Here is a 24,585-nt window from a genome sequence, read left to right as displayed (position 1 = left end):
ATTATTCTTTTAGTTAGCAAGTACTCTTTTTTTCATACACAGTGCAAAGAAAAAAAAAAATACCCTTCATTATGTTGTTAAAATTTCACTAGTTAGCTAGTATTTGTGTTACAGGAATAATATCAAAATAAATGGGAAATAGGCTCTGTGAGCCTTTCAGACCTATATTATTCCAAAACTAAATTTAAAATATTTGTTCTCAAAAACCTTTATGAATTCTTAAACAACGTCTGTATCATGGATACTCATCCTGAGGGATCCAAAAGTGTTGAATCTTGCCTACCAATGGAATGAATTCAAGCCGTAAATATATTACTTGACTGTTCTCCACCTCAAAACTCTTCTAAAGCAAGGGAGGACAGAAATGGGAAAGTAAATCATATAGTTCGTGTTTTATATTCTGCATAGTTCCTGATGAAAACCCTTGGTGAGCTGTATGTGTGACTAGTTCATATTATTAATGTTTGGGTGCAAAATTCGGAGACAGCGAAGAGTTGCAAAATATACATCAGGAGAAATGAAAGTGTAGAGGTAGGGTAAGGCTTTTCATTGTTACCTGCATAACATAATTTGCCATACCCTTAGGTTGATGGCAAATCAACCCAGTGAAAAAACACTCTAAGCCTTTGTATAGCATTTTTAAAAGAAGACTAATGGATTTTTACTGCCTGATTCACATGTATCAAAGTAAGAAAGATGACGCCTTGGAAAACAGGCAATATCAGTTGAAGCAAAGCATAGTATAAATGCCAAGACCTATATTAGAATTTATATATGCCCAAAGCCTATTTACTTGGAGCCTGAATTCTCACTGGCTCTGAGCCTGAGGGGCCTTGATCCATTTCTCTGGTTAAGCTAGGTCAGTACCACCTGTGTTCCTACAGTGAAGTCAGAGCTGCTGAGATCCGTGTACCCTCCAGCCGCTGTATTTATTATTCCACTTGGGAGTGCTCTGCCCTTGAAGGCTGATCTGACCAGGGTGGGATCACAGGCAGCAGGTATGCCATGAACAACAACCCATATTCTTAACATATGTTTAATTTGAGTAACTCTCCTCCTTTAAAATACCTCTTGACTCTAAATCCACATCCTGATTTGCCCACTCTTGTTACCATTTTCTGCTGCCTGTTCTGAATTAATCCTTTGAGGTGGTCATTCCCCGGAAAGAAAAAAGGAAAATGAGAAGAGAGATGCAAAGTTGGGAATGTGAATGAAAGAGAATGGGAGAGAGCAGAAGGAAGGGGATCATTAACTAGAGTCTGCTTTCATGAGCTAGATTTTCTTTGAGCTGTATAAGAAAGGAGAGGTAGAGGAAGAAGAGAAATAAAAAAAAAAGCGCTTGAAAGGTTATCCATTAATATCCCTACTGAAGAATGAAAATCATTTTTTTCAGTAGAGTTCAATTTACAGATTATTTTCATTTCTCTGTCGTACTTCATCTCAAAGAATTGATATAATCTAAAAAGTGGTTAAAACTATTAAAATAGTTTCCATAGTAGAAAATTAAATGATTTTACTAACTGTCAAAGTCAGTGTTTAAACTGAGATAATTTGAATTATATTTTATATAGTGATCATGTCACTGGGATGTCTAAACATTCTTTGGAAAAGTAATAATCCCTGATTCTGATTTCTCATCAACAGAAAACTGAAAAGGTTAAGATTATTAGCCACCAATTGCTGTTATTTGCAAAAACCTAAAGAAAAGGCTGGTTTTCATGAAGACTTTTGAATTTAAATATATTCTCCACCTTGGAACAATTAACCCTTTAGGAGACTTTCTACATTTTTCTTAGGTGTATTTTCTGCTCAGAGGGTCATGAAACTGCTTCAAATACTTGATTTAAAATATGTTTGAAAGTTAAATAGCAATATATTATGCTATTAAATATAAGACGGCAAAATATTATGTTGCTTCATAACATCAAATTTGTTTTCTGTCTATCTATCTATCTCTCTATCTAGCAATCAATCAAATACAGGTTTTCCTAGGCCACAGCAGACTGGTTTTTAAATGAAGTCATATTAACAGTGTAAAACATATTTCTCTGGTCCTCATCTCATTTAAAACTTAGGCCCTCTGGGGTCTTCACATTGTCCCACGTTTTTCCTGGGAGTTCTCAGAGGATGTTGCAAATGTGTTCATGAATAAGGTTCCAATGACTGCCCATGAAGCTAAAAGCAGCTTGCAATGACTCTAGCACTCAAGCCCCAAGGCCTTGCCCTCTGCCCTGTCCCCATTAGCATCGGAGGGCTGGCCTCACTCACTCCAGAGCAAGCTCCATCACTAGGTGCTGGTTTCCATTGCTGCAGCGCCATTGTTGCTGATGATGCTCCAGACCCCTGAGTAGTCCTGGGCCTTCCAGAACTGAAGCCAGCAGTCAGGGCATATTCCATGAAGGAGACAAAATTGATTCTCTCCCCCAAAGTGTGTATTCTTTGTCTGAAGGAAGCCTTAAACACACAGGCTAGATACTCCACTTGTTCATAACAAATACAGTCTTTTCTGTTGTTCCAGTAGCACTCTTTTGCAAATAGAGCTCTGCAGACCTCTCCCACTGATCATGGCTTCCACACTGTGAACACTGCTTAAACTCAAACCTGGCTACCTGTTTAATTATATTTCAAGTTTGAAATGTAATGCCGTTTACCTCAACACTGGGGCAGATGACTTTTGTTTTTTTTTTTTAGATGGAGTTTGGCTCTTTGTTGTCCAGGTTGGAGTGCAGTGGCATGATCTCGGCTCATCGCAACCTCTGCCTCCCGGGTTCAAGCAATTCTCCTGCCTCAGTCTCCCAAGTAGCTGGGATTATAGGCATGAGCCACCACGCCCAGCTAATTTTGTATTTTTAGTAGAGATGGGGTTCTCCATGCTGGTCAGGCTGGTCTCAAACTCCCGACTTCAGGTGATCTGCCCATCTCGGCCTCCCCAGACGACATTTTATTCACAGCAATTCAACAGATATTTATTGAACCTAGCGCTGTGCTAGGTACTGAGGCCACAATGATAAATACGACCTGTTCCTTGCCTTTGAGGAATCTGTCCCTGCCCCACTAGGTCAAAAGCAAGAATAGGTGATCTGAGGTAAAATGCATGGTACAAAACAAATAACTAGTGAGTGGTTTACCCAGAACACCCCAGCCGCTGCATTGTCACCTGACTTAAGGTGGACGGTGGAGTGGAGGTGGGAATGGTTAGGTTCGTTTGTGGAAAAGGGCTTTGGAAGTCTGAGCTAGCTCACATTAGGAGGGAGGCGACCTCACATGAAGAATACCTACCTCCTACCTCAAGAGCCTGCAAATGTTTGGGGATGACTGGTGAACCACAGGTATTCCTAAGGCTGGTTCTTATTAGGCAGGGAAAACTAGAAGCCTCGCTTTTCCTCATCCTTGCTGTGGAATGAAACTAATAAAGTCCGTTACTATTTAGATAAGTGAGTGAATGCTGTTTGTTTGAGAAATACTGTTCCTGGGGAGGGTCTGACCAGTAGAAGCCTCTGAAGGGCTTTTTTGGGGTAGAGAGAGAGCCCAGCTAAAGAGTGGTTCAAGTAATGTAAGAATCAATGGCAACTCTGTTAATGTCATTAGGTTAAACCTACCTAATCAAAATCATAAGGAAAGCCTTACCTTTGCATACATATTTTTGTTGTTGTCCAAATAAAACAAGTAACCCAAAATCTAGCACAATGACTGTCTATACAGGGCTGAATATCTGTAAAAGAAAAACACCTAAAAGAAGTTTGCATTGCCAGATGCTTGGCATCATGTAATCAAAACATTTTGAATGTATTTTAAAATAGTCTTCCAGATGTGTGACAGCTTTGAGCTTAGCTACAGTCACTATCTACATTTTGGAAGGGGAGTGGAAAACTGAATTCGTTATTCAAATCATACAGGAAAATTGAATCCTTATTGCCTTCCAAGTCTGATTGCCTTGGGAAAAGGTAGTTTTATTTTATTTTTTGCCTTTCTACCAATTTCTTCAACACTGTATTTGACCTGACAAATGTAAACACAGTAGAACTTTCCACAGTACCTTGCATTTGCCATAAGAAAGATGTTATTACCACCAAGGGTGACATTTCTTGACTGTGAAGTAGTCTAGTTATTTAGAATTCAACTTTTATTTTGTGCTTACTTTCCCTAGTTCTTGATATTAACTATACTTAATATGTAGCAATTTACCCAGTTTCTTTTCATTTTAGGGCTCATGCTCAAGAACATGGAATTAACTAAGGGAAAAAAATAAGTTAAATAAAGTAGAGGGGGTTTTTTTGCCTTTGAACTAGATTTTCCCAGAGAAATTCACATTCTTCAGTGAGAGTTGTGTGCTATGTTAAACCCACTGTAGCATATTTATCTGTGCTCAAAATAGGCACCACATATTAAATGACCTACTAGTACTATAGGAAAAATTGCTCAGGAGAATTTGCACCTTGTGAAATTTGCAGTTATTTCCTCCTGGCCCACACAGAAATATTCTATTTGTGCTTAAGTCCATCAGTAAGTAAATCTATGAATTTTGTTGTTGATATGGTATCATTGCCAATTTTAAAAGAAGAGAATGCTTCATGTAGAAAATATTGAAGTGGTGGTGTGTGTCGATCTAGTTCTCAAGACATATCTTTCTGTCAACATACTTGAGTGTACTGTTCAGTTAACTTTCAATTATTCCTAATTAGTCTTTGATACCAGTTATATATGATACATTTTATAACTGGCAAATACAATTGGGCAAATATAATACATTGGCATGTCTTTCTGAAGCTACAGTTAATTTAAAGATAAGACGGGATCTCTGTAATTGTACTGGTAGAGAATGGGTAGAAGTTTGCCCAAGTGACACATACCAATCAGCATAAAATGTCACTGCTTCAAAACAACTGAAAAACTTAAAAAATGAAAATATGTTCCTATGGTCTGCCAAAACCATCCTGAAATTTTATCTGCATTGGTGGGAGGAGGGTTGGGGACAGTGGCGGGAAGTTTATTGTTACATTTTTTTCATGCCGTGAGAACAAATTTGAAAAAGTTTTGACAGAAGGTGTATGGATTGTGATTGATGTGATGGTTGGTAGCACCTCTACTGAGAGAGTAGTTCTGTTAATGTAACTTAGACTTGAAAGATTTATTTTGGAGGAAGAGGGTCTGTGACTCACAGGTTGCAAATAACAGCAGAGTTTGGGTTTTTGCTAGTGGGTCTACAGTATGCTCTGTGTCTCTGCTTCAGTCTGAAGATTACCATCCTCTCTTTTTTGTTGGTTGATCTGTTTGAAATGGTAATTGGGAAAGGGGTTTAGTATGAGATAGGAAGTAGAAAGGAATTTTAAATCTCTATTCTGCCTGGAACTTTGGCTGTCTCAATATGGGAGTAAACAATTCAAATTAACCTCTTTAGGAAAATCACACAACAGATTATATTCTATCAGGTGAAAGAAAGTGAAATAGAACTAGAGTCCATTTTTAAAGCCAAAACACAAACTCAGGTGAACATGAGCTTGAGTGAATATGAAGATTGTTTGTCTGGAAGTGTACAGTATATATGTGACCATGACTTCAGCTAGTGATGAGCTGTGGGAATCAGCTGAATTTATACATACTTCGAAGTGCTTAATTTATCATTTTCTCAAAATATTTACAAGTTTATCAAGTATTTGTTGACCACTATGATAGAATAATGGCCTCCCAAAGACATCTCTATTCTTATACCAGGAACCTGTGAATGTTACCTCAAGTGGCAAAAGGGACTTTGCAAACAGGATTAAATTAAAGATTTTTTTTATTTTTTTTTTTAATTTTTTCCATATGTTATTGGGGTACAGATGGTGTTTGCTTACATGAGTAAGTTCCTTAGTGGTGACTTGGGGAAGGGTGGGATGGGGGTGAGGGATAAAAGACTACAAATAGGGTGTAGTGTACACTGCTCAGGTTATGGGTACCCCAAAATCTCACAAATTAAGGATCTTGAAGTGGAGAGGTTATCCTGGATTATGCGGACCGGCCCAATGTCATCACAAGGTATCTCATAAGTGAAAGGGGGAGAGAGAGGCAAAAAGGGTCAGACTCAGAGAAGATGTGAGGATGGAAGCAGGATCAGAAGGTGTGATGTGAGAGAGAGACTCGACCAACACTTGCTGGCTTTGAGGGTGAAAGGTGGCATGAGGCAAGAAACAAGGGTGGCCTCTAGAAGTTGGAAAGAAAGCAAAGTAGTTGATTCTCCCCTAGAGCCTCCAAAAAGAAACATAGCACTGTTTACCCCTCAATTTTAGTCCTTCCAACCTCCAGAGCTGTAAGATAATAAATTTGTGTTGTTTTAAGCCACTAAATGTGTCATAATTTGTTTTTTGTTTTGTTTTGTTTGAGACAGGGCCTTGCTCTGTCACCCAGGCTGGAGTGCCATGGCATGATCTCAGCTCACTGAAGCCTTAACCTTCTGGGCTCAAGTGATCCTCTTGCCTCAGTCTCCCAGGTAACTGGGACTACAGGCATGTACTACCACGCCTGGCTAATTTTGTATTTTTTGTAGGGACAGGTTTTTGCCATGTTGCCCAGGCTGGTCTTGATCTCCTGGGCTCAAGTGATCCTCCTGCCTCAGCCTCCCAAAGTGCTGGGATTAGCAGGTAATTTGTTACTGCAGCAAGAGCAAACTAATGCTAATGCCTACCAACGCTTAGGAACTGGCTTAGGCACAAAGAACAACACAGAGAGAAGAGAAGCCCATCTCCTGCCCTTCTGAGGCTTCCAACTCCAACGGATCCATTTTATTATGCCCGTGAAGAAATTAAGCCCAATAGAATTGACATGATTTTCACATAGAAAATCAGTCTTGAGTACCAGTGGATCTTTCCACTGCATCCATATCCTATGAATAGGATGAAGGGGAAAAATCACATCCTGTCCCTTCCCCACAAACTTTATATGTTACCTTAAGGGCTGCCGTCCTCTGATCAGAGCAGGAAACAAACAACTTAATGACAATCAAATCATTTTTTACTTAGGAGGACTCATCTGTAGAATAGAGTCATGCTTTTGCATTCTGAAGAGCTAGAACTACCTACAGCCATTAAAGAAAGGGAAGATGACCTGTTCTCTCAGGCAGTGGCCCTTAATTTAATTGAAGAAACTACATCCTAAAGGAGTTAAGTCCCATAAACCAAGTGACACAGCTATAGAAAGAGCCTTTCCAGAACGTGAGTTTCCTGACTCCCTTTTCAGTTTGTGCCCCTTCTCCCAGCAGACACCTAAGGTTCCAGCTGCTTTTTCAGAATCTGAAATAGGAACCCAGTGCCTTTCACTAACCTACTTCCCAGCACACCCTGTGGATTACAAAGGGAAATTAACATGTAAAGAAACCCTTTGGAAACTAAAGGAGTCATGTTAGTTCTCTTGCTATATTACTTGGCTGGTCTCACTGTTGGTGTCATTTTCAAGTGTGGGGCTTGATTTAATAGAGACAGCCAACAACTGTGGATCTAATCAAATGGGGCTCAGAGCACGTAAATTTCAGTGTAGGGAGCTGCAAGAAATATTTTCAAGTTTTGGAATGTTCTGACAGGAATGAGACAGAAAATATTCAAAGGAAGCTGGAAAATCAAGCTACGGATCTTGCTTTTCAGGTCTGTTATAGTCACTTTGTGAAGTATTGCAGACAATTCATTATAATTTATCACACTGATACTCATAGATTGGATGAAGCCCAAACACAACTAAGTTAGATGCATATTAAATTACCTCTTACTTAAAAGGAGGGTGGTCTTACCAGGGCAGGATGGAGTTCATTAGCAGGCTCAGAAGCTTTCCTTAACTCTTCATTATCTGGTTTCATATTATTCCTGGCTCCTCAGGATCATTGAACACCTTCGTTTATTTCAACTCCTGGAGAATTGCACCAGGCACTTTGTGAATCTCACCAATCAATAATTCCAAAGATAAAAGACTCATCATCACAAGTCTATGCACAAAGCACAAATTACTGGGAAATCTGTTCCTATTCTTTGTATAAATTCATTTTTTTCTTTTTTAGAGAAAAGAAAAAATACTGCCCTTGTGCATTTTAATTTAGATTTGTATGAAGCAAAATGTTGCTTTTTATTATGATAATTGACTGACACGTACATTGGGTGTAATCTAACATATGTTTAGGAATGTATTATCACATTTATTCTAGCTGACCTATAATATCTCACATATAAATTCGATGAAGAACATGGTTCAGAATAGAATTCTACTGACAGATGGTCTTTAATATGCCTCTAGACTCTTTTTCCTGAACTGGAAATTTCAACCTCTATGTAAATGCCCCTTAATGTGTACATCCTACGTCTTATGATTGAAAATAGTATTTCCCTTGTGGACTGAGAAAAATCCCTGAAGTGTTGTAAATTTAATCATTTGATCCCCCCAGAATTTTTATTCATACATTTTTCTTTATCTCTTGGTTTGTTATTTTGTCCTTTTAAAAACCAGCTCAGGTTGAACTCTGGGGAATTTGATTCCCATTTGACTGTTGATCTTCCAAGTACACATAAATGTTGTGGTAAGAGGGAATTGCCTTCAGCTTAGAAATGAACCCACAAGGACACATTTCTGGTCCTTTCTACGATGCAGCCATTCTCGGTCTATGGGTCTCTTGCAAAACTTCAGAGACTCTTCGGTGGACACAACAATGGTGTAGAAATTGAGGGCTCGGTAAGAATTGGGATTGGTTAACAATTTAAAACATAAGTTTACCCTGGTCTCTTCCACATACTGTATAGTACTAGCACTTAAATTCAGTTTTTTCAAGTTCTTTTTAGTACTTCAAAGTATCAGTTTATCGATAGAAACATCAAGGTAGACATAGTCCTAGAGGTCACCTGGTTCATCTTTGTGCTTTAGGCATAAGCATGTCTAAGTCATTCTAGGCAAATAAAAAAAGACAAATCTTCACTAACACTGTTTCTACCTTTGATCTCATTGCTTTGTTGGGTGTAGGGCTTCTCTTCTTATTGTCTTCTTCAAGGTTTATATTCACCACATAGTTTTAATGTGAAGAAGGACCTATTCTTGCCAAATTATTTTATTTTCTTGCTAAATTTAGAATGATCCAACTGCTTCTGTGTACTGTCACAGCTGGCAAAACCACCATGGTTATTCAGAAAAACCATGTGAAGACGCTGTGCATAGTGGAACACTTTAAGTTTTTTTTTTTTTTTTTTTTTTTTTTTTAACGGTCTCCCTATAATTTCTGACCTAAGTGCCTTGGTAATGATCTAATGTGGGCTAGTCCATGACTCTTTGGGTGGATCCTCCAAACGTAGATTTATTTTACCAGCAAGGGATTGAGTGACATATGGAGACTGAATTTTTTTCTTTTTTTCTCAGCCTCCTCAAACAACAAACCCCGAATCCTACAAATTCAAAAAGAAATTGTCCAAAGCAGGACATATGTATCATGCAATTGTTTTTAGACATTCTTGCCAGTGCAACAGTTCTGAATCTGATTAGCTTATTATTATTATTATTTTTCTTTGTATTGTGCTGGTAAAAAATAATACCTGATAACTGAATTCTTCTCTTGGATTCTGTAGCTGATGAACGTTATTGCTTCTTTTATATGGCCCAGGAAGGGAACACAGACTAAGAAGCTGGCTCTTCTTTTACATGCTTATTCTATCAAGAATGAGAAGGAAGTACCATAGTTTTGAATGCTGTATTTTCCTCCTTTGTAAGGACTTAGTACTTTTTCAGTAAAAATAAATTTAATTTGTGGCTACACTTCAAGTAAGATGGTTTGATGTCAACGTACAGCAGTCCCAGCTCTGGACTTAGAGAAGTCGTGTGGCTGACTCCCTTAGCGTCACTTTCATGTGGTTGGGTTAGCCATTCTCAGAAACCCCAAACATTTCTGAAGATCCTAAACTGGAGACATTCACAAGTCTTCCCTCCCTTTTTGCTACTAATCCTTCATGTTTTAACAAGCACCAAGGTTAATGCTGCCTACACTTTTTCCTGTCAAATTGGAACTCTTTCTTCTGTCTCGACTAATCTGTTCTCGCTAGTTCATACTTTCATAAATCAAAGGGGTGGATGTCAACACACACCATATCCAAATATCAGCTTCCTTTCTCTTAATTAAGCAGGATTTAGACATTTGATTTGAAGAAAACTGTTGCTTTTTAACATACAAAGGCAACCATATATTCATCTTCATCTCTTCCTGTTATTTTTCATCTCTATAAATAAAACAAAGTTTGCCTTCGCCTTGTACCACATCACTATTCCAGTCTAGGCCTAGAAACTTGGGTTTTATATTTTCTAAAAAAGAGACGAGAGACTTTGGTGAACTGTTGGCAGTCAGTACTGAAAAAGCCAGCTTTGATCTGAACATGCTTCAGTGAGCATTATTGTTAGATATTGATATTTTTGAACTTTTTCCTAAATGCAAGCCATCCTTTTATTTCCAAAATGTGACCATTTTGCCCAAGATTATTCTATCTCTCAATGAGACAACTGTGTAAAAAGTATGTATATTATTTCATATCATTTGAGTTCAGAAAAATGTTCCTCAGGTCCTGTGTTTATGTCTCTAAGAAGTTCCATTTTTTATTAAAGCACACAATAGCGGCCCTATTCACTTTTCATAATAATAAATAATAATTCACATAATTATTTTGAGGAATAGATACATTCAATTTCAAAAGAACTTGTTGGATTGTAACGGCACTTTTGGTTTATGTAGTGACAAGATGACAACAAAGCATTTTCTCCCAAAGTGACACTCAATGCAGAGCTTGTCAGGAGTGTCCCAATTGGTTTCCAAACTGCTAACTGTTCATTAGACTCTCCTGAAATGATTAATTGGTCTCAATCAGTTCCCAGCAGGAAGTACCCACCTCATGGTAAATATCACCACAATTGGTACTAATTAGCTCTGTTGTCACCTGTCCCGACTGATGGGCTGGGAGCTGAGTGAGGTGAGAGATCTCTACACCAGCAGCAGAAACCAGCTGGAGAGAGGTCAGAGACTCACTGCCAAGGCCACTGTAACAGGGAGGGAGCCCACAAGCCCTCTCTGCCATGTGGGTATGCATGAGGCTTAGCCTGTGACTACCAGTCCCACAGAGGTGAGGAAGTAAGAAATGTGGTGCTCGGGCAGGACACGTATCTCAAAAAGAAGAGGCACTTGCATTCAACCGATACAAGTTTTCACAGTATATTGATGTCAAAGTCAGCCAAGCTGTAGTTCCAATCTGGGCTTTGCCACTTACTATTAATTTGATCTTAAGCCAGTGGCTTACTTCTCTGAGCCTGGGTTTCCTAATTCGAAAAAATATAGGCAATATTACCCACCTAGTAGGACTGATACAGCCATGTGTAGTATATGCTTGACACTTATTTAGTAAGTGCGCAAAAATGTTGGAATGCTGGCCACAAGTAAATAGCCATGTAGCTGGGGGTGACAGTGATAATGTTCATTAGCATTCCTGACAATAAACAAGAAAACTCCTAGTGTCTACATGGAGAGTGATGTTCAGAGAAGCTGGGACCTAAACCTTCACTTCTTTTTTATTTACCATTTTCTAAGAGCCTAATTATTTCAGTGGAGAGGAGAAACAAGGAGAGATGTAAAAACTAGCAAATAGGCCGGGCGCGGTGGCCAACGCCTGTAATCTCAGCACTTTGGGAAGCCGAGACGGGTGGATCACGAGGTCAGGAGATCGAGACCACCCTGGCTAACACGGTGAAACCCCATCTCTACTAAAAATACAAAAATTAGCCGGGTGCGGTGGCAGGTGCCTGTAGTCATAGCTACTTGGGAGGCTGAGGCAGGAGAATGGCGTGAACCCAGGAGGCGGAGCTTGCAGTGAGTGGAGATCTTGCCACTGCACTCCAGCCTGGGTACAGAGCGAGACTCCATCTCAAAAAAAAAAAAAAGAAAAAAAAAAAGCTAGCAAATAATCTTGAAGGAAATTAAGCTGTGGTATTCTAGCAAAGGAACATATCGTAAGTTTCTCGATTGGGCTGGTTGCGAAAATGACAAATGATTCCATAAGGCAAATATCCAGACGCGGAAGGAAACTTATTCCACAATGATATTGGGTCATACTCCACAAATTAATTGTTTTAGAACCGTGTTTTTCATTTTTCTCCATAATATGAAGCACCTACATGTGTTTGTTAAATACGCAGATCACTAGATGTCTACCTTGGAAATTCTGATTCAGTATATCACAGTGAGGACCCAGGGGTTTGTGTTTTTTGTTTATTTGTTTTAATTAACAAGCAAAATTGTATATATCTATTGTATACAACATGGTGTTTTGTTTGATATGTATACATTGTAGAAGGGTTAAATCAAGCTATTTAATATACACATCATTTTTTATAGTGAGAACACATAAAATCTACTCTGCAATTCTTAAATATATAATATATTGTTATTAACTGTAGTCACCATGTTGTACAGTAGATCTCTTGAATTTATTCCTCCTGTCTAACTGAAATTTTATGTCCTTTGACTAATATCTCTCCAGTCCTTCTATTCCAGCCCCTGGTAACCAATCTGTGTGTTTAATGAACTCTCCAAGTGCTTTTTTTTTTATTCAGATAAGCTTAAGCACCATTAATTTAAAACAGTACTTTTCACATTTGACTGCAAAATACTGATGCCCCAGTCGCACTCCCAGAAATTCTGACTAAATTGGTATAAGATGTGACCTGAGCATTTGAGATTTTTTAAAGCCCCCCCAATTGATGCTAAGTTACAGGCAAATTTGGAGTAATACTGATTTAGAAAATAGTCTGAAGGGTACCTATAAATGATGAATAAATAATAATTAGATGTCAAGTCACATCACAGATCAATAGAGTCCAGCTCTAATTCAAGGTGTGAAAAAACTGTCAAGAATAAGGACTTAAAATAATTAAACCACATAATAAATGATGTAGTAACATGTGTTACTAGATCATCAGGACAACCTCCATCATCAGGACAGGACCAAGAATTACTACTGAAATTACTGGAGAAAGATTTGTTGAGCAAGAGGAGATGATTCTTCGAATCAGGAGGTAGTAATTTCTAATTCTATGTGGGAATATATTCTTTGTCTGTCTTTAAACTAACTATATTACCTAATTCAAATCTTCCAACAGCCCCAGGGAAAATAGGCAAAGAAAATGCCTGTTCCATAGGTAGGGTAAGAACTGTTATGCTCCTGTTATAAACAAAACAAAATAAGGCTTAGATACCTCATATCCATTGGAATGGCTAATACTAAAAAGAAAGCAAAAAACAAACAAAAAAAAAAAACAGAAAATAGCAAGTGTTGGTGAGGGACATGGAGAAATTGAAACCCTTATGTATTGTGGGTGGAATGTAAAATGGTGCGGCTGCTTGCATTAGTCCGTTTTCATGTTGCTGATAAAGACATACCCAAGACTGGGCAATTTACAAAAGAAAGAGGTTTAATATGGACTTACAATTCCACCTGAATGGGGAAGCCTCACCATCATAGCAGAAGGTAAGGAGGAGCAAGTCATGTCTTACATGGATGACAGTAGGCAAAAATAAAAATAAAAGCTCATTCAGGGGAACTCCCCCTTATAATACTGTCAGATCTTGTGAGACCCACCCACCACCACAAGAACACCATGGGAAAGACCTGCCCCCATGATCCAGTTACCTCCCACTGGGTCCCTCCCACAACACATGGAAATTCAAGAAGAGATTTGAGTGGGGTCACAGTCAAACTATATCACTGCTACAGAAAACAGTGTGATGGTTTGTCAAAAAATCAAAAATAGAACTACATTATGATTTAGCATTTCCACTTATGGGTATGTACCCAAAATAAATGAAAGCAAGATCTCAAAGAGATGTTTGTGCACCCATGTTCTTAGCAGCATTATTCACAGTAGTCAAAAAGTGTCCACTGATGAATGAATGGATAAAACAAGATGTAGTATACATGTACAATGGAATATTATTCAGCTTTAAAAAGGAAAGAAATTTTGACACATGCTACAACATAGATAAACCGTGAGGACATTATGCTAAGTGAAATAGCTGATCACAAAAGGATAAATATTATATGATAATACTTATATGAGGTACCTCAAGTAGTCAAATTTGTAGAGACAGAAAGTAGAATGGTGGTTACCAGAGGCTAATGAAGAGTGATGGGGGATGGGGGATAGGGGAGGAGTGAGGAGTGAGGAGTTAGTGTTTAAAGGGTACCAAGTTTCAATTGGAGAAGATCAAAAGGTTCTGGAGATGGATGATGGTGATGGTTGCACAACAATGTGAACGTGTTTAATGTCACTGAACCATACACTTGAAAATGGTTAGGATGGTAACAAATTTTATGTTATGAATATTTCACCACAATTTTAAAAAATAAATAATTTGAGAAATGTCCCTCAAATATGCAGACAAACAACTTAAGGCTTAAAGGATTCACACAGCTAGTAGGGTTTCAGAGCAGAAAGTCAGTTCTTGGAACTCTGGGTCAGCCAGTCCTCCCTTTCTACCTTCCTGCCTCTCAGGGAGTAGAAACTGAAGATGATGCTCAGGAAGAAGGAAAGAGGGAAAAATAATTGTTTGAGGAAAGGATGATTCAAGCAGTCCAGACACAGTTGTCTTGAAGATAACAAATAAGGTTGGTAAATTTCATGAGGTCAGAAACATGTCTGTACACTTTTAACAATTAAGATATATTTCACAAACCACAAGTTTACCCTTTTAAAGCATACAGTTTTGTGTTTTTTTAGTATAGTCACAAAGTTGGACAATTAGCATTGTCTAATTCCAGAACATTTTTATCATCACATAAAGAAACCCCGTACTTAGTAGTCATACCTCATTCCTTCCAAGCCCAGCCCTAGGCAACCACGACTCTGCTTCCTAACTCTATGGATTTGCGTATTCTGGACATTTTATGTAAATGGAATCATATAATAAGAGGCCTTTTATGAGTTGTTTCAGTTAGTGTAATGATTTCAAGGTTCATCCATGCTATAGCATGCATCAGTACTTCATTCTTTTCATTGCCAAACATTCCATTGTATGGATTTACCACATTTCGTTTATTCATTCCACAGTTGAGGGACATTTGAGTTGTTTCCACTTTTTAACTATTATGAATAATGCCGCTGTGGACATTAGTGTACAAGCTTTTGTGAAGACATATTTTTTCAGTTATCTTGGGTATATACCTAGGAGTGGAACTGGTGGGACATATGATAATTCTATGTTTAATGTTTTGGGGAACTGCCAGACTGTTCTCCAGAGTGGCTGCACCATTGTACATTCCCACAAGCATTGTATTGAGTGTTCCAATCTCTCCACATTGTCACCAACACTTACTTCCATTTTAAAAAAATTATAGTCAACCTAGTGGATGTGAAATGGTATGTTATTTGTCGTTTGCATACTACCTTTGTATTCTCAGCATAAAAGCCAGGACAAGGCACATGATAGGGTCTAAATACTGAAAGACATGAAAATTACAAGGAATTCTAAGAAAGGTTATCAAGATTTCTAATCTATAGGAAATCAAATTTTAGAATCAGCTGCTTTTTATTTCTTAGTATAAACAGTGTCAAGAAGGAGCAGGTAACTAACTCAATCTTTGCTCCCGGGCATCCCCACATTAATGGGGTGATAACTTTTGGTAGATGCTTACTCCTCTTAGAATTTAGAAGAATAGCCTGTGCACCCCAGGACAGAGACTTAGAGAGAGGAAGGGATAGTTTTAGAAGAAAAAAGAGGTTGGAAATGTTGGCTCATACCTGTAATCCCAGCACTTTGGGAGGTTGAGGCAGGAGGATTGCTTGAACCCAGGAGTCGGAGACCAGCCATGGCAACATAGCTAGACCCCATCGCTACAAAAAAAATTTTTAAATTACCTCGGTGTGGTTTCATGTGCCTGTAATCCCAACTACTCAGGAGGCTGAGGCAGGAGGATCCCTTGAGCCCAGGAGTTCGAGGCTGCAGTGAGCTGTGACTGTGCCATTTTATTCCAGCCTGGGTTACAGAGCGAGACCTTGTCTCAATAATAATAAGAAGAAGAAGAAGAAAAAAAGACCCTTTCCCTTCATCTCAATTAAAGTTAAGTGCCTGACCCATGACTCATGTCATCTTGACCAGCTTCACACCTCCCATGTTGCCAAATGCCTGGTGCTACATGGTTGCCTATAGGAGGGGTTTTCAACAGCAGTCTTCTCCAAATACACTTTTCCATTAACGAAAGAAATATCTTTGTGGGTTTTTTAGGTACTGGCAGAAATACATACTAGTTCACTAGTAGCTAGAAGCATCTGATCTGTCTGCCTCAAAGCCCTCAGACAGTGAAGCATTTGTTTTTAGGCAAATAAAACGTCAGCCACCATTAAACAGCATATGGCAACAATATGACCAGTCCCTCCCTGAGGACCATCCTCTCCCCAGAAGAGATGGTACTTGAAATAGGAGATGCTTTTTGAAAGCAGAACCCCTATTTCTCCCACCCAGGCATAATGGCTGTGGAGTGGGCAGAGTGCCATGCACAGAAGGTCAGAGGCAACCAGATCAAATGGGAGCCTAGAAGGTAAGCTTCCCAGCCAGGAATGACCAAAGGTTGTTCACCCTGGGCATCTGGGTCTGTGGTTAAGGGGAAGTACCATCTCTAAGCTGGCCTGGATTAGCTCTACAAAATAGAAAACAGCCTCCACAGCCACTTAAAGACAGGTCTGGGCTAACTTGAATTGAATGTAGTGATGGTGTGCAGTGAGTGAAGGGAGACATTCCAAGCTGAATCTCACCCTCATCTCTTTGGAATTCCCTGTGAATGGTGTAAAATAAACTGACTTCTCTTTAAATAGATGATGAAGAGATGGAACTCTGTTTAGTGGGTCAGCTCATGTGCAAGTGAACATGTGGCTATGCGGATAAGGAGGTGGTCTGTCTTTGCAGGGGTGGCCAGTAACTGGGCCATCTGCTCAGGATTAAAAAACAAACCCTTGGCCAGGCACGGTGAGTCAAGCCTGTAATCCCAGCACTTTGGGAGGCCGAGACGGGTGGATCACGAGGTCAGGAGATCGAGACCATCCTGGCTAACACAGTGAAACTCCGTCTCTACTAGAAAAAAAAAAAAAAATACAAAAAGCTAGCCAGGCGAGGTGGCGAGCGCCTGTAGTCCCAGCTACTTGGGAGGCTGAGGCAGGAGAATGGCATAAACCCGGGAGGCAGAGCTTGCAGTGAGCTGAAATCTGGCCACTGCACTCCAGCCTAGGCGACAGAGCGAGACTCCGTCTCAAAAAAAAAAAAAAAAAAAAAAAAACCCTTTTCTCAGGAGCCTTTGGTCTAAGGCATCTGCTAAAGACTTTGGAAACTGTCAATAGAGATGACTTGGTCTGCAAAATACAGTCTCAAAACTTTGCTTGTCTGAACTTGGGAGGAACATATTGTGCAAATAATCAAAATGTGATGCTTGCCCTCTTAGAAATTGTGGTTCCTGATGTAACACTGTCTTTCTGTTGTATGTGTTGGAATATTTACAGTCAGTCTTACCAGCTTTTCATTAAGCTTGTTACATATGACCTCATCATATGAGCCCCTGATTTGACCAACAATATGGCCACATCAATGAAATCAATAGCCTTGTGAAAATAGAGTTCAACTGTAGCGTCAGGAAAAATTACTCTGATTAGTTAACATTATCGAAAAATCCTCACCAACTTTATAATTATTTTCCACTCAGGTAAACACTTGATTGATTTTTCTTTTATAAGTATTTTATAGAGATGGGGTTTCGCCATGTTGCCCATGCTGGTCTCGAACTCCTAGGCTTAAGCAATCCTCCTACCTTGGCCTCCCAAAGTTCTGAGATTATAGGTGTGAGCCTCTGCACCCAGCTTGATTTGAATTTTTAAAGGCCATACATTATTTTTCAAAGTAATTCTAAGGCATTAACATTTTAATTACAGAGCGAGACCTTGAATAAAATAGAATAGGAAATAGTTAAGACTCTAAAAATACCTATACACATATATATTCTTATAGAATAACAAGGCTAGGAAACTTCTTGTTTTCAGTTAATTTTGTTTGTCTGCATTTTGTTAGTCTTAGTTTAATAATGCTTTATTATAACACTGAATAACTTAATATAAAATTTCAACTGCATAGGGAAGTAATGAAATTTTGAAAAATAACAATGGTGTTACTAATGATGATTTTTTAGATTTTATCTCCAGAAAAACGTACTGTTAAAAATGTAGGACAAAAATCCCCACATTTTTTAGTAGTGTCAACCAATTTTTCTGAAATGCTTTTTTACTTTTAACCAAATAAAGGTAGTTGACAGGATGATATCATTTGCTCTTTTTACTGACAGTCAGTAAATTCTATGACAATTAGCAGCAACAGCAATGACTACATAGGTAACTGTGGTAACAGCAGGGGGTTGCAACAGTAAAAGATTTCTGAGATCTTTTACTCTGAGGATTGTTGATGTAGACTTTCCAAATTAAAAGAGGAGCTCTCATTGTCCAAACTGCAGTTAAGACTATAAAAATATCTATACACATATATTCTTATAGAATAACAAAGCAAGGAAACTTTTGGATGAAAAATAAAAAATTAACTCACTCATCCAAATGTTGGCCACCATTACATCAAACATCAGGGTATGTAAAGACATCTTGTGAAATGACTGAATTCTCAAGTTTACATCTAGGTCATTGAGATCTTACTACCCTAGTGTTTTTACCTGAATGATGGTGTGTAGTGTGGTGTACCCTGGATACCTGTGTTGAACACAGAATAGATATGTAAACATATCCATATATATTTTAACATATATGTCATGTAATACATATAACATATATTATAATTAATGTGTTGAGCCTAAGATATAAGTGAAATTGATGAACATAACTATACCTCATCTTCCAAATAGAAAATGAAAAAAAAAGTCTACTCTTTTTCCTTATGGATATATTGTAAAAATAGGTTTTCAGCAAAACAAAGTAGACTCTGGAGGCAGAACTCTGGTGCTGCAAGCTGGTGTTACATTTTTTTAGCATTAACTTCACTTTTTATCAAATTTAAATAAAACTGAATTTGAGATGGGGGCTTTTGTGACATTTAAAATTTTTTGAAATGGTTTAGTAGTCCTTTGTTGGTGGTAAGTGTTGGATGAATGAATGAATGAATGAAGAATGACCAAATTAATGAATGGACAAGTAGGTTTTAGAGTTGTCACCCTATGGGGTTGGGTTCTAGTTGATTGCCAACTATGTGTTTCAGTTTTATAGAAATACCTCCACTGCTGGTTTTCCTCTGGTTTAGTCTCAACAAACAGTACAAGCTTGGGAGGGATATTTGCTGGGATTTAGCTGAAACACAGAAGCAATCAAGTGGTTGAATTCTGCATTTTAAAAATTGAATGACATTCCTTTATCCATATTGATTTGAGCTTTGGTAAATTCAATTGTTGATACCACCTGGATAATTTTATATCTTTCTGAAGCTTTAAAAAAAAGTTTCCAACATAGCTCCAGCAACATAAGAATTTCATCAATTGAAAGCTAAGAATCATTTCTGTGGGATGTGTAAAACAAGAAGCTGACCAGCATTATTTTCTTTTTCTTTAATTCAGTATCATTATTGAGAGTTATTCTTGAACTTTATGAAAACCAGATTGGGGCATGAGCATGTTCTCCATTGAATCATGTTCAAGGAATTGAAACTGAAAATCATTCAAAGTAGGGAAACATGACATTGAAAAATAGTCTACATTCTTTATTCTCCCTCAGAGTATCTGAGGCTGTTTCTAACTAGGAAGCCTTAGGCTGATAGGAGATCTGGGTTTGGTTTCTTGTTTTTTGTCTTGTTCTGTTTTATTTTAATAGATGTTTAGTTTACTAGTCAAAAAGACGTCTTAGGTTTTTGTTTGGGTTTTTTGTTGTTGTTGTTACTACTTTGCTGGTGTATCAGCTATGACCTTGGATCCTCTCACTCATTTGCTCCAAAAGTTGTGATTTCTCACCATTGTCCACAGAAAAAATTCCAAATAATCTCATTCAAAGCTTTCTGCTGTCTAGCCCAGGCAATCTCTCAGCCACACTTCTTACTATCTGATTCTTCCATGCAAGTCCCTTTCCAGTCAAAAAAGACTATGAGCTGCGCACAAGTCTCATTTTGCTGCCTTTAGTCCTTTTCCTTCATTATCCTATCCTTCAGGAATGCCTGTTGCTTCTCTCCAGTCTTTGAATGTTCCATGTATACTTCAAGGTGTGATTCATCCTCTTCCATGAGGTCTTTCCAACCATCTCACCGTTTGCAGCCTCCTCTCCCCCTCCCTAACAAAAACAAATCTTCTCTTTCCATCTATCCCCCTCACACACAGAGACACACACACACACTCCACATGCTCCTACAATTTAGTCATAGCATGTATCACATTCAGGGCTGCTACTTGGGCGTGCAAGTTGTGCTCTGCACAAGAACGTCAAGCCGAAGGGACACGTAGGGATGAAAATCCATCTTACTCTCCATTTGCCAAGGCGTGCACCTGCCCATATGACTGTGTTTCTGCAGAGGATACCCTTTTCTGTTTTCCACAAAGGCACCGTATGGACTGGTAGCCCATCTGTTCATCTGTGTCCATGTTTTTTAGTTCCCTTTCCCAGAGCACAAATTTGCTGAGGGCAATGACTACCCTTTTATTCCTACCATTCCTGGTACAGTGCCTTCTTTACACATGGTAAGTTCTCAGTGACTTCATTTAATTTAATTAAGGCATGAAATGTATTGACTAAAAAAATTACTTTAGCTTATAAATGCAAATATGAAAAGTACTGTAGGAATAAAAATGGACTTAGTAGATGTGGAACAGTAACTTGTCTGACTTTAAGTGCATTATGGTTCTATGTCAGCTAAGTAATTTCCTACAAAATGTAGTGCCCAGTAGTCTTTTGTGGGGCTTCAGAAACCACATTTGTGACAGACTATGACAGACCAGGGCAGAGCTGGACTGGACTGAAATCCATTTCTGGTTGTTTGTTAAAATAGGCAAGGAATAACATTAAGAATTTTCTGCAGTGGGCAGAATTAAGGTCAGGAAGAATGCCCATGGGAGGTGAGAGAATTTTGGGAGGAGTCGGTTGGATCAGTCTGAGGTCAGTATACTTCCTGGAAGTCTACATTAAGGCAAAAACAAAAAGAAGACCTCATCTTAAAGCCCTTGAAGCTAGAATGACTCTGCCTTTACCAACACTGCAAATTGTGTAATTTGATGTGGCCATGCTCTCAAAGTAAAAAATTGCTTCGTAAAGGCTTTAGTGGAGAATTAATATTAGTTCTGTTGCAATTTTATGTGACAAATGAGAAATGTCCATAAAGCAAGCTTTACAGACCACAAAACAATGATGTACTTAAGATAGGTTTTATGCCTATTTGATAAAATGGACAGGACTTCAAATTTCAGATTGCAAGGAGTAACCATTGGTCAGCCTCTCCAAGAAAGTCCCGTGCCTATGTACAAAATTTCTTAGTAACTATGCACTTTTACAGTCCCAGCTTTAAATTGCTTTTTGTTTTCCAGGATGTATTGAGTTTATGTGATGAACTGTTTTCAGGAAGAAATAAGCCGTCTGCAACCATTTCACAGTGCATCTCTTTCTCTCTCTCCTTTTCCCTGACAGTCCTCTGTGATGTCAGTCTGCTTTGCCCGTTTCCATCCTAACTTGGTGGTTGGTGGGACTTACTCGGGCCAGATTGTTCTCTGGGACAATCGCAGTCATCGAAGGACTCCAGTGCAGCGGACACCCTTATCAGCTGCTGCACACACGGTAATGCAAATTTTTGCCATATCCCTGTGAGCCACCAGGCCCTGAAAGAGAAAATAACTCTACTCAAAAAGTATGGATGTTTTCAGTAATGCCAAGTTGGGAGGATCTACTTTATTATGATTGAATCCTGACCAACTAAAAATTGAGTAAAAAGTACATGAAGGAATCACTGGCTTTAGGTATGTCTCTTAATAACCTACATGTGCTAGGATGTAGGGAGGATCTCCTTGGCTCTCCCAAAGGCCACCAGTGAAGAGAAACCTTGGACGAGGCATCTGTGGAATTGTTTTCCCAAAGAAACCCTATGCATTTACATTATAAGGTGGAAACGTATTTTCAAATAGATCCTGAAGAGTAAGGATTTCATGTCAAGGGATGATATACGGGACTTTTGCCAACAGGCCTTTTCCATTTGTGATTTGAGAGAGTACTTTGACTTTAAATTCTGGAATGTGTAGTGTAAGTCTCAACATAAAGTCTACAGTGACAATATAATCCTTGGGGTTAAAAGTCAACATCTCAAAACCATTACCCATAATTTAGTAGAAGAGGTTCAGTATAAGTGTTCATAAGACAACTACTCTGTCATTTCCTTTAAGAGAATGACAGGTGTGTACAGCAATTGTTCAGAGGAATGAGAAGACAGGCGTGTCTCCATCAATCCTTGCTACCTTGACACTCAGGGTAACTGATGTTCTTTCTCTGAAATGCCCAAATTATGCCCAAGGATACAGCCCTACTCTTGTTTTCAATTTCCTTAATGCATTTGCCGCATTTGTTTCATATGCTGGCCTCAAAAGCACTCTGGCATGAAAAAGGACTGCCAGCTGTTTAGCTAAGTCCATGAGGAGGAAAATTCTCCCACTCTTGTAAGATTATCAATGGGAAATGACAAATACCAAGTCAGCCCCAATTCTGATTGACTGGGGCCAAAGACACATGCATGTGAAACTAGTTCTTGGGAATCTTGGGAAATTGCTCTTGCCTACCCATTTCCCCCAACTAATAACAGAAAATTGTGGCCCAGGAGAAGGTGGGCTTGATGCAGGTGTTTGGCAAAGTACTGTGAAACCATGACTTGGCCCTGTTTGGATGGCTGGTGTGTTTCTGAATGTACCTTCTGAAATTTCTGAAGTTGTAAATCCAAATGTTAAAACATTTAGCAGTAAGGTTTTGGGGAAAATTCAAACCCAGGAACTCTTCCAAAGAATTAACATTTCTTTTGCAAGTAACTTAGAGTGTGATCATCACAACTAAAATACCATTATTATCAAACTTACTGATGTTACTTCCATTAGAAAATAAAATAAGCCAGGCATGGTGGCTCACGCCTCTACTGCCAGCATTTTGGGAGGCCGAGATTTGAGGCCAGGGGTTCGAGATCCGGCTGGCCAACGTGGAGAAACACTGTCTCTACTAAAAATACAAAAAGTAGCTGGGTGTGGTGGTGCACGCCTGTAATCCCAGCTTCTTGGGAGGCTGAGGTATAAGAATCGCTTGAAACCGGGAGGCAGAGGTGGCAGTGAGCCAGGATTGTACCACTGCACTGCAGGCTGGGTGACAGAGGGAGATTTCCTCTAAAAAAAAAAAAAAAGAAAGAAAGAAAGAAAGAAAAAAAAAAGAAACAAAACTTGTCCACCTTTCTCTTTTGCTGTGTGTTTTTGTTGTTGTTGTTGTTATTTTGGGGTTTTTTGTTTGTTTGTTTTTTCTAATCGATAGCTGAAAGTGAGCAGTTAATTTTGTGACTGTCTTTCAACTTTCACTATTGGCTGGCTGATTGGTACCAGGATCAAAAAGGAAAAAGAGGCCCACCACAGATTACTCACTAATTTCCTTTCACACCCACCACACATATGCATATGGGACAACAGGAAATCATAAGTAAAACAAAATCCTTCAGGCACACAGTAAGTTTATTTCCAAAATAAATAAAAACAATCTGGCATCTATACTGGAAAAATTAGGTGTACTGTAGCTTTTCTCTTCCTTAATGATAGAGTTGTGTGTGTGTGTGTGTGTGTGTGTGTGTGTGTGTGTGTGTGTAAGCATGCCCCAGTGTCTGCTTCTGTTTTGGTTTCATTACACCTCTTTTTCTTTTAAACTGAGTTTTATTACTCATGGAAGCACAGGCCAGTACTGCTGATTAAAGCCTGGGAGGGGCTGCCACACACTCTCTTTCTCCAGGCACCTAGCTCTATTATTCTTCTATACTTGCTTTCTTTCTCTGCTGGACCTTTCTGAGTCTTAATCTGTTAGTGTTTAATGATTTGTGTTGATGCTCAGTGGTTATCAAAGAAGCCCCACTGGACTCTTGTTGAAAAGCAAGATGGATTTCAGGTTCATAACAGTATTTGGACCCTGCCTTCCCATTCTTCAGTTTTACTAAGTCTATACCATTTTCAGGTGAAAATTTGTTACATCCAATCTTCCACTGGATTTCCACACAGAGGTTAGCGTGCTGTGTGGCTCCAGGCTTGATAATACACTGCCTCAGGCTCTACATGCACCAGAGACTTGGGAAAGAGCATCGCCTACAATCCCACAACCAATCAGCCCTCCTGATACTTAGAGAATTGATTGGGATAACATTTAGCTTCAGATCTCTGCTGTACTTACCACTGTGCAGATCCACTAAGGCTGATTCATTTGGAAGTTTCAGTAGGGACATGGTGTGAAAGACATAGGGACTTAGCTGACTGTCCATCAACATAGGGGAAATAGGTGATATAATTGTCAAAAAAGCAGATGTAATCTTAGCATGCATTAAATGCA

General features: G+C 38.8%; 1 protein-coding gene across 9 annotated transcripts in view; it reads left to right on the top strand.

The window, feature by feature from the left end:
* DYNC1I1 (dynein cytoplasmic 1 intermediate chain 1) overlaps positions 1 to 24,585 on the top strand; it is a 342,240-nt gene that overhangs the window by 249,399 nt on the left and 68,256 nt on the right. For 8 of the 9 annotated variants that reach the window (XR_002734626.2, XM_023226604.1, XM_023226602.1 and 5 more), the window contains one exon: positions 21,667 to 21,813. The exons of the other annotated variant lie outside the window; for it this stretch is intronic. Coding sequence is in view for 7 of the 8 variants with exons in the window: in XM_023226604.1 (XP_023082372.1) it covers positions 21,667 to 21,813 (147 nt within the window). In the remaining variant the exon portion in view is untranslated. The remainder of the gene's footprint in view (positions 1 to 21,666; positions 21,814 to 24,585) is intronic. 9 annotated transcript variants of the gene reach the window in all.

Source organism: Piliocolobus tephrosceles, chromosome 8 (assembly GCF_002776525.5).
Source record: "Piliocolobus tephrosceles isolate RC106 chromosome 8, ASM277652v3, whole genome shotgun sequence".
Taxonomy (NCBI): domain Eukaryota; kingdom Metazoa; phylum Chordata; class Mammalia; order Primates; family Cercopithecidae; genus Piliocolobus; species Piliocolobus tephrosceles.
This window is presented reverse-complemented; position numbering and strand designations above follow the sequence as displayed.